This window comes from Pseudorca crassidens, chromosome 8 (genome assembly GCF_039906515.1).
Source record: "Pseudorca crassidens isolate mPseCra1 chromosome 8, mPseCra1.hap1, whole genome shotgun sequence".
Classification (NCBI taxonomy): Eukaryota; Metazoa; Chordata; class Mammalia; order Artiodactyla; family Delphinidae; genus Pseudorca; species Pseudorca crassidens.
The window spans coordinates 61,609,700-61,624,628 of NC_090303.1; the positions used below are offsets into that span (position 1 = coordinate 61,609,700).

The following is a 14,929-nucleotide window of genomic DNA, read 5'->3' on the forward strand; positions in this document are numbered from 1 at the left end:
GGAGCCAGAAAAGAAAGTCAGTGAGAGAGAAGCAAGGAAGCTAGATCAGCTGGAGCACAGGGTGTGTTCACTCACCCTGCATTTAAAATCTTTTTCAGGCCGTCTCCCTGCTTTAGCCCCATTTGAGCTGCCTGCACCTAAGGGAAGAAGACCCAGAAAATCAAGCCTTGGAGACCTCTGCGTCTCAAGTAAAAGGTAAATGTTTACCGAACAACTGTATGACAGGTTCCTGGCTCTTCTGTACATAGTAACGAGATTCATGGAGGACCCTATTCTTACTGCTGTGACACTGTCACTGTCAAAGCCCCACAAGGTCTCTTGAAGGCCAAAAGTTTGGCCACTCACTTCTCAAGAAAAGGGACTGTATGGTCAATTCAGGGGAGAACTCTGTATTAGTTATCTATATTTTGTGTAACAAATGACCCCAAAATCTATCAGCTTAAAAAACAACAAATATCGGGACTCCCCTGGCAGTCCAGGGGTTAGGACTCCACACTTGCACTGCTGGGGCCTGGGTCCCATCCCTGGTCGGGGAACTGAGATCCCACAAGCCACAGGGCAGGGCCAAAAAAAAAAAAACCCCAAACCCCCAGAAAACCAACAAAAAAGAAAACCAACAAATATTTATTACCTCACAGTTTTTGTAGGTCAGAAATTTGGGAGCAGTTTAGCTGGGTGGTTCCAGATTAGGACCTTCCAGAAGGTTGCAGTCAAGATGTTGGCTGGAACAAAACAAGGCTGCCCACTCTCACCACTCTTATTCAACATAGTTTTGGAAGTTATAGCCACAGATCAGAGAAGAAAAGGAAATAAAAGGAATCCAAATCGGAAAAGAAGTAAAGCTGTCACTGTTTGCAGATGACATGATACTATACATAGAGAATCCTAAAGATGCTACCAGAAAACTACTAGAGCTAATCAATGAATTTGGTAAAGTAGCAGGATACAAAATCAATGCACAGAAATCTCTGGCATTCCTATACACTAATGATGAAAAATCTGAAAGTGAAATCAAGAAAACACTCCCATTTACCATTGCAACAAAAAATATCTAGGAATAAACCTACCTAAGGAGACAAAAGACCTGTATGCAGAAAATTATAAGACACTGATGAAAGAAATTAAACATGACACAAATAGATGGAGAGATATACCATGTTCTTGGATTGGAAGAATCAACATTGTGAAAATAACTCTACTACCCGAAGCAATCTACAGACTCAATGCAATCCCTATCAAACTACCACTGGCATTTTTCACAGAACTAGAACAAAAAATTTCACAATATGTATGGAAACACAAAAGACCCCGAATAGCCAAAGCAATCTTGAGAACGAAAAACGGAGCTGGAGGAATCAGGCTCCCTGACTTCAGACTATACTACAAAGCTACAGTAATCAAGACAGTATGGTACTGGCACAAAAACAGAAAGATAGATCAATGGAACAGGATAGAAAGCCCAGAGATAAACCCACGCACATATGCTCACCTTATCTTTGATAAAGGAGGCAGGAATGTACAGTGGAGAAAGGACAGCCTCTTCAATAAGTGGTGCTGGGAAAACTGGACAGGTACATGTATAAGTATGAGATTAGATCACTCCCTAACACCATACACAAAAATAAGCTCAAAATGGATTAAAGACCTAAATGTAAGGCCAGAAACTATCAAACTCTTAGAGGAAAACATAGGCAGAACACTCTATGACATAAATCACAGCAAGATCCTTTTTGACCCACCTCCCAGAGAAATGGAAATAAAAACAAAAATAAACAAATGGGACCTAATGAAACTTCAAAGCTTTTGCACAGCAAAGGAAACCATAAACAAGATGAAAAGACAGCCCTCAGAATGGGAGAAAATATTTGCAAATGAAGCAACTGACAAAGGATTAATCTCCAAAATTTATAAGCAGCGCATGCAGCTTAATAACAAAAAAAACCAACAACCCAATCCAAAAATGGGCAGAAGACCTAAATAGACATTTCTCCAAAGAAGATATACAGATTGCCAACAAACACATGAAAGAATGCTCAACATCATTAATCATTAGAGAAATGCAAATCAAAACTACAATGAGATATCATCTCACACCAGTCAGAATGGCCATCATCAAAAAATCTAGAAACAATAAATGCTGGAGAGGGTGTGGAGAAAAGGGAACCCTCTTGCACTGCTGGTGGGAATGTAAATTGATACAGCCACTGTGGAGAACAGTATGGAGGTTCCTTAAAAAACTACAAATAGAACTACCATATGACCCAGCAATCCCGCTACAGGGCATATACCCTGAGAAAACCATAATTCAAAAAGAGTCATGTACCAAAATGTTCATTGCAGCTCTATTTACAATAGCCCAGAGATGGAAACAACCTAAGTGTCCATCATCGGATGAATGGATAAAGAAGATGTGGCACATATATACAATGGAATATTACTCAGCCATAAAAAGAAACGAAATTGAGCTATTTGTAATGAGGTAGATAGACCTAGAGTCTGTCATACAGAGTGAAGTAAGTCAGAAAGAGAGAGACAAATACCGTATGCTAACACATATATATGGAATTAAAAAAAAATGTCATGAAGAACCTAGTGGTAAGACAGGAATAAAGACACAGACCTACTAGAGAATGGACTTGAAGATGTGGGGAGGGGGAAGGGTAACCTGTGACAAAGCGAGAGAGAGGCATGGACATATATACACTACCAAACGTAAGGTAGATAGCTAGTGGGAAGCAGCTGCATAGCACAGGGAGATCAGCTCGGTGCTTTGTGACCACCTGGAGGGGTGGTATAAGGAGGGTGGGAGGGAGGGAGACGTAAGAGGGAAGAGATATGGGAACATATGTATATGTATAACTGATTCACTTTGTTATAAAGCAGAAACTAACACACCATTGTAAAGCAATTATACTCCAATAAAGATGTTAAAAAAAAAAAAAAAAAAAAAAGATGTTGGCTGGTGCTGCAGTCATCTGAAAGCCAGACTGGGGCTAGGAACTTGTTTCCTAGGTGGCTCAGTCACTTGGCTTATGGTAGGAGGATTCAGCTCTGCATTGGCCATTGGCACTAATCATAAAAAAGCTGGACTGCCTATACTCACATGAGACTAAATAGGTTTAAAGACAAGAGGTATATTTAGAGATGAACATTTCAGAATAACAAAAATGTCATTTGGCAAGAAGATGTAACCATTACAATTGTGTATGTGCTGAATAAATTCAAAATATGTGAAGCAAACGTGACAGAACTAAAGGGAGAAATAGACAAATTCACAATCATAGAGATTTTCACATCCTCTTAGTTATGGATAGAACCAGTAGACAAAAAAATTAATAATGAAGAGGATCTGAACAGCATCATGAACCACCTTGTCTAGCTGACATTTATAAAACACTAAACACAACAACTGCATAATGCACGTTCTTTTTAAGGCATGGAACGGTCACCAAGGTGTGCCATATGTTGGGTCATAAAACTGATCGGAGTCAGCAAATTTCAAAAGTTTTTCCCAGAGCACAGAAGAATTAAACTAGAAAGTAATTCTAAAAATAATAAGATATGTTTAAAAGCCCCAACTATTTGAAAATTAAATAATGCTCCTCTCAAGAACTAATAGGACAAGGAAGAAATCATAAGGAAAATTAGAATTTTGGACTAAATGGAAATAAAAACAACAATCAAATTTTGGGGATTCAACTAGAACAGTACTTAGAGGCAAATCTATAGTTTTAAATGTTTGATTTAGGAAAGGAGAAAGGTTTACAATAAATTATCTAGGTTTCTACGTTGAGAAGCCAGAAAAAGAAGGGCAATTTAAACCCAAATTAAGTAAAAGGAAAAATTATAAAGATAAAAGTAGAAATCAATGTAATAGAAAATGGACAAAACAATAGAGGGTATTAACAGAGCCCAGGAGGGAACTTTGTGAGGTGAGGGAACGCTCATTATCTTGTTTGGGATGTGGGTTATAAGTGGGAATTCCTTTGTTAAAATCCATTGAACTATGCTTAAGATTTGTACATTACAATGTATGCAAATTTCACTCCTTCAAATAAAGAACTTTAATAAAGAAAGAAAAAAATATGACCATGTGTAGACAGTGCTAGGGCCTCTTCCAGAGCCTTGTGAGAGTGCATCCAAACGAGGAGGTTCCCATGCTCACTAAAAGCTTCACCAGCTTCATGAGTTGCACGGCAAAACTGCCACTCCCCTCCACTCCCTGCCCCAGCCTCATATTCTGGTCTCCACTCTCAGTAGTTGTGTGACCATAGCTGTTTAATCTCTTAGTGTCTTGAATCCTGAATTTGTAAAATGGGAATTATTATGTAGCCTGTCTCACTGGATTGGTGAGTAAATTACACGAGATAACTCAGAACACTAACTGGTACCTAGTAAGCGTTCAAAGAATATAAGTCATTATTACTGTCTTGCAGAAGTAGTTTCCTAAGGAAAACCACTTAGGAAATTCTACTAAGGGCCATGTGGACCTAATGGGGTGTCCTGAGCAGAGGTGCAACAAGCACAGCTTTGTCTTTTAGAAATACTCACTGAGGCAGCAGTGGGGAGGATGAACTGGAGCAGGGAAAGGATAGATTTGGAGACTAGTGATGAGACTATCCTCACATGAACACAGATGAGACATTACTGACCTAAAGAATTTTTAAAAATATGTAACTGTATTCAAAGTGTACAGAATTTGAACATACACAAAAATGTAACTAAGAGTATGTGTAAAAATTTTAACTGCTTTTCATATTGAAAACTATTAATATAAATTCAAAATTACCTTTAAAATACAGCCAAGGGGCGTCCTTGTGGCACAGTGGTTGAGAATCCTCCTATCAATGCAGGGGATACGGGTTCGAGCCCTGGTCTGGGAAGATCCCACATGCCGCGGAGCAACTGGGCCCGTGAGCCACACCTACTGAGCCTGCGCGTCTGGAGCCTGTGCTCCGCAACAAGAGAGGCCGCGACAGTGAGAGGCCCGCGCACCGCGATGAAGAGTGGCCCCCGCTCGCCACAACTAGAGAAAGCCCTCGCACGGAAACGAAGACCCAACACAGCCAAAAATAAATAAATAAATAAATAAATTTAAAAATACAGCCAAATAAAAATTACGGTTAATAACTATCAAATTTTGAAATAAAAGTTTTAAAAATGCAAATAATTGTAAAATTTGTATGGAAATACAAAAGACCCTGAATAAACAAAACGATCTTGAGAAAGAAAAACAGAGCGGGAGGAATCATGCTCCCTGACTTCAGACTTTACTATATAAAGCTACAATAATCAAAACATAGTACTGGCGCAAAAACAGACAGATCAATGGAACAGGATAGAGAGCCCAGAAATAAACACACACACTTACGGTCAATTAATCTATGACAAAGGAGCCAAGAATATACACTGGAGAAAAGATAGTCTCTTCAATAAATGGTTCTGGGAAAATCAGACAGCTATATATAAAAGAATGAAATTAGAACATTCCCTCACACCATATACAAAAATAAAATCAAAATGTATTAAAGACCTAAATGTAAGACCAGAAACCACAAAACTCCTAAAGGAAAACAGAGGCAGAACATTCTTTGACATAAATTGTAGCAATATTTTTTTGGGATCTGTCTCCTAAAGCAAAGGAAATAAAAGCAAAAATAAACAAATGGGACCTAATTAAACTTAAAAGCTTTTGCACAACAAAGGAAACCATCGACAAAACAAAAAGAAACCTACTGAATAGGAGAAATATTTGCAATGCTATGACTGTTAAAGGGTTAATATCCAACATATATAAACAGCTCATACAACTCAAGATTAAAAAAAAAAAAAAAGGCAAAAACCCAAACAACCCTATTAAAAAAATAGGCAGAAGAACTGAATAGACATTTCTCCGAAGAGGAAAAGCAGGTGGCTAACAGGCACTTGAAAAGATGCTCAACATCGCTAATCCAAGGAAATGCAAACCAAAACCACAATGAGATATCACCTCTCACCTGCCAGAATGGTTATCATCAAAAAGAACACAGATAACAAGGCTTCCCTGGTGGTGCAGTGGTTGACAGTCCGCCTGCCGATGCAGGCGACACGGGTTCGTGCCCTGGTCTGGGAAGATCCCACATGCTGCGGAGCGGCTGGGCCCATGAGCCATGGCCGTTGAGCCTGCGCGTCCGGAGTCTGTGCTCCGCAACGGGAGAGGCCACAACACAGAGAGGCCCGCGTACTGCAAAAAAAAAAAAAAAAAAAGAATGCAGATAACAAATTTTGGTGAGGACGTGAAGAAAAGGGAACCCTCATATACTGTTGGTGGGAATGTAAATTGGTGCAGCCACTGTGGAAAATAGTATGGAGGTTTCTCAAAAAACTAAAATATCACTTATATGTGGAATCTAAAAAATTAAACTAGTGACTATAACAGAAAAGAAATAGACTCACAGATATAGAGAACAAACTATTGGTTACCAGTGGGGAGAGAGAAGGGGGAGGGGCAATATAGTGGCAAGGGCTTAACAGGTACAAACTATTAGGTACAAAATAAGCTGCAAGGATATATTGTACAACACGGAGAACATAGCCAATATTTTATAATAACTATAAATGGAGTATAACCTTTAAAAATTGTGAATCACTGTCTCTTACACCTGTAACATATAATATTGTATATCAACTATACTTCAATTAAAAATTTTTAAATTACCTATTAAAATAAAGCCAAATAAAAATTCTGATTAGTAAATATCAAATCTTGAAATAAAAGTTTTAAAAATACAAATTGTTTAATATTGCAGAAGGTCCTTCTGTACCTGCTCTGCTTATGGGAAATTGTGTGTACTTCTCCAGAACCACAAACAGGAACAGGAAGAGAATATGAAATTTCACAGTTCTGGGAAAGGTGACTTCACTCTGTTGAGCTTGTCTACTCTTGTATACTCCTAGGGTGGAACTGCTGGTCACCCATAAGGTGTGTATGGTTGGCTTCAGTAGCCACTGTCAAAGAGTTCTCCAAAGTGGCTGTACAAATCCACATTCCTCTCAGCTGCGTGCGAGAGTCCCAGAGCATCACTTTGCACTTTCCATCATTTCCATTTTAGGCATTCTGGTGGGTGTGTGCAATGCTATTTCTATAACTAATACATTCTTTATTTTTCTATTCCCTCTGTAGAAAGGGAATCCAGCTTTTGCAGCCAACCCGCCCTTGGGGCAGGAGGGAGGGAAGAAGCCATTTCCGGAGGGTCCATCAGCGGGGGCCTAACTACAAGAGGGAGGTCAGCTGAAGCAAGGCCAGGCAGAGGGAATCCCAGGCACCTGGACACTCATCTCCACTCTCTGGCACATTATCTTTTCCCAGACTTTCCTCATCTCTGCTGATTCAAATCTTGTTCGCCCTTCAAAGGCTGGTCAGCACTGATCTTCTCCAAAAAGCCCGTCATTCTTCCCCTTCCTTTCCCCAACTTTTGTCTTGACATTGGAAGGCATGGATGGGTGAAGGTGGGCAAATCATTAACCTCTCGATCTGTTTCCTTATCGGAGGATCATCTGAGCTGAGCAACACTGAGTCTAAGTCCTTATCTGATGTGATGTCTAATGAGCCTTTAAGAACCAGGGGGCGAAAGAACACAAACAGAAGTGTGTACTCCCGTCGGTCAGCCAGGGCGTCAGTGCCCCTGTACAAGCCTGTGCTCTGAAGGTCCTCGTGAGTTTCGGTCAGCATGTGTCGGATGGAGCAGCGTCCTTGAAGGCCCACTGACGCATAATCGTGCAAATCTGTTCGCTGGGTGGGGGGGGGTGGGGTTCTACCTGGGACCTCGCAGCCCTCCCGTGCGCCCACTGTGGGGTAAGCCCTCTCGGGGCTCTGAGGGACTCCGGGTCCTTCCGGGATTTTGTGTCGAATCGGCTGGTGGCGACCCGACGCCGCGTCGGGGGTGGGGAATGTGCGGCTGCGCGCGCACCGCGGCGTTTACGCGGCGATTTCATCATGCACCCGGCCTGGCCGCGCGCGCCGCTTCCGCCGCCGCCCCCTCTGGACTTCCCAGGGCAGCGGTCTCATGCCCTCTCTGCGCCCGGCGCTGCTTAGAGCCACCCGCGCCGCTCTGCTGCTGTCGCCGCTGCCCCGGCTCCCGGCCCGGCCTCCTCTTCTGCCCTGCCGGCCCATCAGCAAGCCAGCCCGCGCCCCGACCTCGTTCCCCGCTGCCGCCTCCCGGAGCAGCATGGATGGTGCGGGGGCTGAGGAGGTGCTGGCACCTCTCAGGCTAGCGGTGCGCCAGCAGGTACCGGCATTCTTCGCCTTCCCCTCAGCCCCGGCTCTCCTCTCCCTGGTCCCCTCCTTCTCCTCCTCTCTCTCTCTTCCCCGGGCACCGGTCCACCTCAGCGATTATCCCTCTCCTTCATTCTCTGGAAGCCCTTGGTTTCTAGGCATCTTCCTCGCCTTCCCCACGTTGGACCCAAGTCCCCGCGTGCGCCGGCCACCTTCCCTCCGGTGGACCCCTGTCCTCCCCTCTCCTGGGGTGATTTCCTCGGATCCCTCGACGTTCTGCCTCCCTCCTCATGCGATCTGTTCTCCCTTCCCAATCCTTGTCACTGCCCGTACCACTTGCTTCTCCGATGGCGCTGGGATCTGTGACCCTTTGCTTCTCCTCCTGTCCTAGCTCAATAGCCTCAACTGAAGATTTCCAGTCCCTGCTGTGTTCTTTGTGCTTCCTGGGTGGCGAGATTCCTAATTCTTCCCTGATCAATTACGTGCCGAAGCTGCGGGTTCTCCTCTTCTCACTGCCTGACTCTTGTTTTTTAATCTTCAGGATGCTTTGAATAGTGTTTCCTCCTTGACATCTTCCTTCATTCGGTGCTTAGTTAGCAGAATGGTCCGTTGAGGAAATAAAAATAGTTGAAACGTGGATGTGGGGAGGTGTTGAACTTTTTTTTTTTTCGTTTCTAATAATGTGAGTTCATCGTCCTTCACTTCTGTCACCTTTTCTGGGTTCCCCAGAATGAGTGAGCTTTCAGATCGTAAACGTGGGAAGCTGTAAATGTCCCTGAGTGACTCGGTGAAGTCAGCCATCCTTCGTATGGAACATTTTGAAATTTGATTTTGCGGAAGGGAGGGAGGTTTCATGGGCTGGAGAGCTTGGTGATCTAATACAGGCCTCCTTTTCCTAGGGCACTGCATGAGTGTCAGAATTTAGAGAGGACAAGGAAAAGATTATTTCAAAGGGATTCTCACATCCAGTCAGGTAGAGCCAAAAGCTCGGAATAGGACCCCGAGGATTGATGACCTAGTAGTGAACACCGAATGGGTTTCTCCTGCACGGGCGCCTGATGCAATAACTTGCCTTAGCTATGGAGGGTGGATCCCTCCCTCGGAAATAATTCATTGGGGCAGAGCTGCCGAAAATTCGGCAAATTCTGCCACTTTATCTACTTCTTTCTAGTTTGAGCCTGACTGATTCAGTAGTGTTTTATTTTGAAATTTCACTATGGGCTTAATTTTTTCTTTATTCTTGATACCAAAGCTCTGTGAATGCTTATTCTCCATGTCCCTCCACCCACCCTTCCCAAATGAAATTAGGTGTGGTTCCTTTGTCTTTTCTCTAACTCTCAACTTTTTTTTTTTTCACTTCACTTTAGAAGGGAGAATACATCTAATTTGGAAAAACATACACCCAAACCCCTCCCTCTGCCACGTTAGCCTGGAACTGCAGTGCAAATTATCCATCTGTAGTAAGACTGTGGAACTAGTTAACTGAAGTAAACTTTGATGATGGAATAGCCTTCCGATGTTATTACTATCTTGTGTATTGTTTATGTTGGCTTGATTGTTAGTTTTTTGGTACTTCAAGGTATTTTTTGAATATGTAAGTTAGTTTATGTAAGTTAGTTTTTGTTTTTTTCCGTACTTTTCCAGGACCACACATATATTAGTTAACTACCTGGAACTTTGAATCGCACTGATTCCAGGGTCAGTTGGAAGGGAATTTAAAGATCATCTAGTTAAACCGTTTTTTTTCCTTGGTTTTTTTGTTTGTTTGTTTGTTTGCTTATATGAGGAAATGAGACACACGGTCACTTCTTCTCATTCTACATACTTCCACTGTGAAGTTTGTGCAGTTGAAGGCATCCTTGGAGTGGGATTTTTTAAGGTGCTTAATAACTGGTCTTGTTAGTGGCATGTGTTTCCGATAAATATGTATTTCATATAAATTTCCCAATCTGCTATGCTACGTGGATGCTGTTTTTTAATGATTTGGTTTGTTGATTGACTGAAATGTATCAACAAACTACCATCTTATTCCCCCTTTCATTTCATAAAAGAAAGTGTATTTTAATACCAAAGAAAGGACAGACCATAACTCAGAATAAAGAACAGTCTTTTATATTTAGCAGGTTTAGCTTTGAAAAAAGGTCTAATACATTGTCTTTTTTTTTTCTTTTTTTCCCCCCTTTTACTGCATATTGGTGAAAACTTTGTCCTGGAGTATCTTGTTTGGGAACTATTGCTCTAGGGCAGTGGTTCTTAAAGTGTGGTCTGCAAATTCTTGGAGGTCTCCAAGGTCAAAACCATTTTTATAATAAAACTAAGAATGTTATTTGCATTTTACACTGTGTTGACATTTGCACTGATGGTGCAAAGCATGGTGAGTAGAACTGCTGGCCCTGAGCACTAATCAAGTCAGGGATACTAAGCCAAGTCATTATATTCTCTGCCACACTCTCACGTGTTTTAAAAAAAACCAAAAAACAAAACAAAACCTCAGTTTTGCTTTAGAGTATCCTTGAAAAAGCAGTAAGAATTATTATTATTATTTTAAATATTTATTTATTTATTTTTTACTGCATTGGGTCTTCGTTGCTGTGCACGGGCTTTCTCTAGTTGCGGTGAGCTGGGGCTACTCTTGCGGTGTGTGGGCTTCTCATTGTGGTGGCTTCTCTTGTTGCAGAGCACAGGCTCTAGGTGAGTGGGCTTCAGTAGTTGTGGCGCATGGGCTTAGTTGCTCCGCGGCATGTGTGATCTTCCCGGACCAGGGATCGAACCCGTGTCCCCTGCATTGGCAGGCTGATTCTTAACCACTGCACCACCTGGGAAGTCCCAATAAGAATTATTAATTTTATTAAATTCGGACCTTTGTGCCCACATCTTTTTAATATTCTGTGTGACTAAATGGGAAGTATGCATAAAGCATACCCACGTATGATGATTGCCTGAGGAAGAGCACTTATGATTGTTCGAGTTGCAAGAATGAAACACTAAAATGTCTGACAAAAAATTGTTATTCAGTCTTGGGTTCCGGAAAATGAGTGAAGTGAGACTGTCACTTCAAAAAGCAACTGATAGTATTTGTGGCCAATAATAAAATTCAATTTTGGGAAATTTTAGAGCCCTGGATTTTTCTCTGCTTTGATTTTCTGAACTGAGAGTGCCCATTAAAACTGTTGCTTAATCCACAAAGGACAAATGATAAGTTTATGAAGTTTTTGTCAATGGTTATAAAACTTGGAAATCTGAAATTAACTTTTTAATCTTAACAAGAACCTTCTAGGCCCATGTGTAAAGCCAAACATCTTAAAAAGGTGAGGAAATGTTTTCTTGTTTTTCCTTGGCCAACTGAATATGCATCATGATATAGCCAAACATCTTAAAAAGGCGAGGAAACGTTTCCTTGTTTTTCCTTGGCCAACTGAATATGCATCATGATATATATGAAGGATGCATGAAAAAGATCCCTTGAAGTGATTTCTCACCTAATAAGTATTCTGCTTTATAATCACAGACTCTTAGTTCTAATATATGTCTTTATGGTAAGGATTTATACAGGAATTAAGCTTCTAGATGATGTTTCTTAAAGGTAATTTAGAAATATTGATGATGTTTCACATCGGTTTCGTTCAACACACACACACACTATAGTTGGTGGTGAAGAAAGAGGGAAGAAAATAATTAGAAATTAGGAATCCTTAAGTACTTACTTTCCATGTTTCGATCACCTCCAATTCTTTTGTTTACACAATTAAATCATCATAAATCATGGTTTCAATTATTCCATTATTCAAAATAAACACAATTATTTCCTTAATTCACTGAGATTTTTTAGAGATGATTAACTCAGTGTAGGAATCCTCACTTTCCCACTGCTTCTGTTGATAGCTAGCCTATCCTTGAATGTATGTGTGCCTGATTGTGTGCCTGCACTTTAAGAGACAGAAAAATGATTCAGGAAAACTAATTTTAATTTTAAAAATTTTAAATTCTTCCTACCTTTACCTTTACCTACTTGTGGCCTTGCTTACCCAGTGTCCTTTGAAAAGCTCCAAAAGAAAATATGGGAGTGCCAATACTTGACACATCAGGGTGGGTATTCAAAAGAACTGCTTGCTTACTTCTTTAAGACATTGAAAGAGAACTGCTTGCCACTCTCTTTTCAGAACACAGACCCTCACAAGGTTCTTATCCCCATCAAAAAGCACTGTCAGTGAACATTTATGAGATAAGTGTTCTGACGGGTAGAGGAAGGGAAAAGAACCACTGAATGAGTAAAGAATAAGCCAGTAGATATTTACCAAGTACTAAGTGCTTAGCGTTGTGCTAGGTTTAGGTTGTGATAGCAGGCAACAAATGTTTGAGTGCCAGAATTGACATGCCGGAGTTCCTGTCTTAAAAGAGCCTGCTTTATAATGACAGGGACAGATAAAATGTGTGTAAATAAAGAAGCCAATCAATTGATAGGGTGATTTCAGATATTGTACATGTAATAAAGAAGTTAAAGTTAGAAGGTGACTAAGGATGTTGCTTTAGCTAGAGAGGTCAAGATAATAGAATAAAAACTGCTAGTATAATAACAGACCAGATTTATTTGTACACAGTAAGAGATTGAGAGGAAGAACCAATTCAGTGGTTCTCAACTATATCAGACCCAGTGTACCCTTTTACACCAGATATTTTGGAATTCTCCATTACTACCCTGTAATGAAATTCATATGAAATATCTACATAAATTAAAGAAAGATATGTGTACGCATAATGCTCTAAATGTAATACAAATAAATAAAAAGTAATTTATAATAAAATGATATTATTTTAATATGTAGATTTGGGGGTATGACTCCACTGGAAGTTATATTGAATTAAGCAGATGCTTATACCTCTACGTAGGTTTACTGTGAATGCAGTTGCTCTAAGTGCACATTGATAAAGGTATACCGTATCGTTTACTCAGGATGGCAGCATAGCCTGTGGTCACATGGTTTGTTTTTTATTTCAAATAATAACAACTTTGTAAAATTCTGAACAAAGCAAGGTACAATTTTCCTTTTTTTAAAATGAAGTATAGTTGATTTTAGTCTTCCTTTAAATTACATTTTCCTGGGTGCATTCCTGGAGAATTCATGTATGTTAAAACTGGGAAAATTCTTCTCATGGTATATAAGCAGAGTTAGGCTCTAGGTTGAGATCATTTTAAACAGCTTTTTCACCTCCTAACTGGGACATTCTAAAGTAGAATGAATTGCAGGAGAGGGGGACTCATTGAATGAGGGAAAATAGGCAGGAGCTTAGAAAATATCAACAACAGGGAGAAAGGTTGATGACAGGCTCCTCAAAGGAGCTGGAGTTTTAGAAGGAGAAAAGAGGAATTAGTTTGAAAGTACAGAGGGGAATAAGGAGGACATCTATCCCATTTCCATTCTCTTCTCTGTGTCTCATTACCTCATTTGTATTTTCAACTTTGTCTCTCTGCTACATTCCATGGGATGGAAATTATCCACGGATAATTTCTTTAGGTCGTTCTTCTAGGTCACTAATTCTCTCTTCACCTGTGTCTGATCTGCTATTTAAACTGTCCAGTGAGTTTTGAACTTCAGTGATTTATTTCCAGATCATCTGTATGGTTCTTTTTCAAGTCCCCTGATTGTTTCTGATATTCTCTTGTTCTTTGCTCATGTTGTTGATTCCTCCTTTTATTTTAGTTTAAACATCTTGAGCATTTAAAAAGTATATTTGGTCATTCTAATACTTTTAAAGGATCTAATTTTGTTATTTGTCATTTCTGCTGAGTCTCACACATGGTGGCTTCTTTCCTCATGGATTTTTAAATTTTGAGTTTAGTGCTTATTATTTTGGAAACCCTAATCTGTGAAAATCCTGAAAGGCCTATGGAAGGTCTACTCCTTTAGAGAGCAGTTGCTTCTGTTGGGCACCCAAGGGCTCTATTAATTTGATAACTTTAATTTCTCATCTTGAAGTTTCCCAGACCGTGTGATAGTGTTTTGTTTTCTCAGATTGCCTATTCCACCACATTGCTGTAATAAAATCAGTGTACAGGGTTGTTGGAAGTGAATAAAGTAGTCTAAAGAAAGTAGCAAGGAAAAAATTCCAACAATAAAGGGCAGAGGAAGATTAGCCAGTAGTGACTGAGAAGAAATGGTCAGAGAAGTAAGCGGAAAACTAAGATAGTCATTTTTTTGTATGCAAGAAAGGAGAGGGATTCAAGGAGAGGGTAGTCTATTTATTGGTTCTTCTGTGTTCTCAGTAGTTATATTGCTCTTTACTTTTTTTTTTTTTTGCTCTTTACTTTTTATCAATGCTTTTCTCTCCACCATCTGTCTCCTCCCCACAAAGAAAACAAACAAACCAGTAATAATCACCCTGCAAGCATAGTTATTTATGTACTTGTATTTGGAGTTTTAGAAGGAGAAAAGAGGAATTAGTTTGAAAGTACAGAGGGGAATAAGGAGGACATCTATCCCATTTCCATTCTCTTCTCTGTGTCTCATTACCTCATTTGTATTTTCAACTTTGTCTCTCTGCTACATTCCATGGGATGGAAATTATCCCATCTGAGGGCAACGACCTACAGTTATTCATAATGAACTTTCACATAATAAACATTTGAATTTCCTCATTCTTACACGGATACTTTTTAAAAGGCAAGCTTAAAAACCC

At 40.3% G+C, this 14,929-nt stretch overlaps 1 protein-coding gene and 1 long non-coding RNA gene across 2 annotated transcripts in view; one reads left to right on the plus strand and one right to left on the minus strand.

Annotated features, from left to right (window-relative positions):
- The window catches only part of LOC137229159 (uncharacterized), a 70,940-nt gene extending 62,975 nt beyond the window's left edge, over nt 1-7,965 (minus strand). Inside the window, exons 1-2 of the long non-coding RNA XR_010945573.1 lie at nt 6,804-7,965; nt 5,997-6,223 (exon numbers count right to left, since the gene is read on the minus strand). This is a non-coding gene — a long non-coding RNA (uncharacterized lncRNA). The remainder of the gene's footprint in view (nt 1-5,996; nt 6,224-6,803) is intronic.
- Nucleotides 7,966-8,008: 43 nt separating this feature from the next.
- GARS1 (glycyl-tRNA synthetase 1) overlaps nt 8,009-14,929 on the plus strand; it is a 40,581-nt gene continuing 33,660 nt past the window's right edge. Inside the window, exon 1 of the mRNA XM_067746632.1 lies at nt 8,009-8,267. Coding sequence (XP_067602733.1) covers nt 8,046-8,267 — 222 coding nt within the window. The 5' untranslated portion in view covers nt 8,009-8,045. The remainder of the gene's footprint in view (nt 8,268-14,929) is intronic.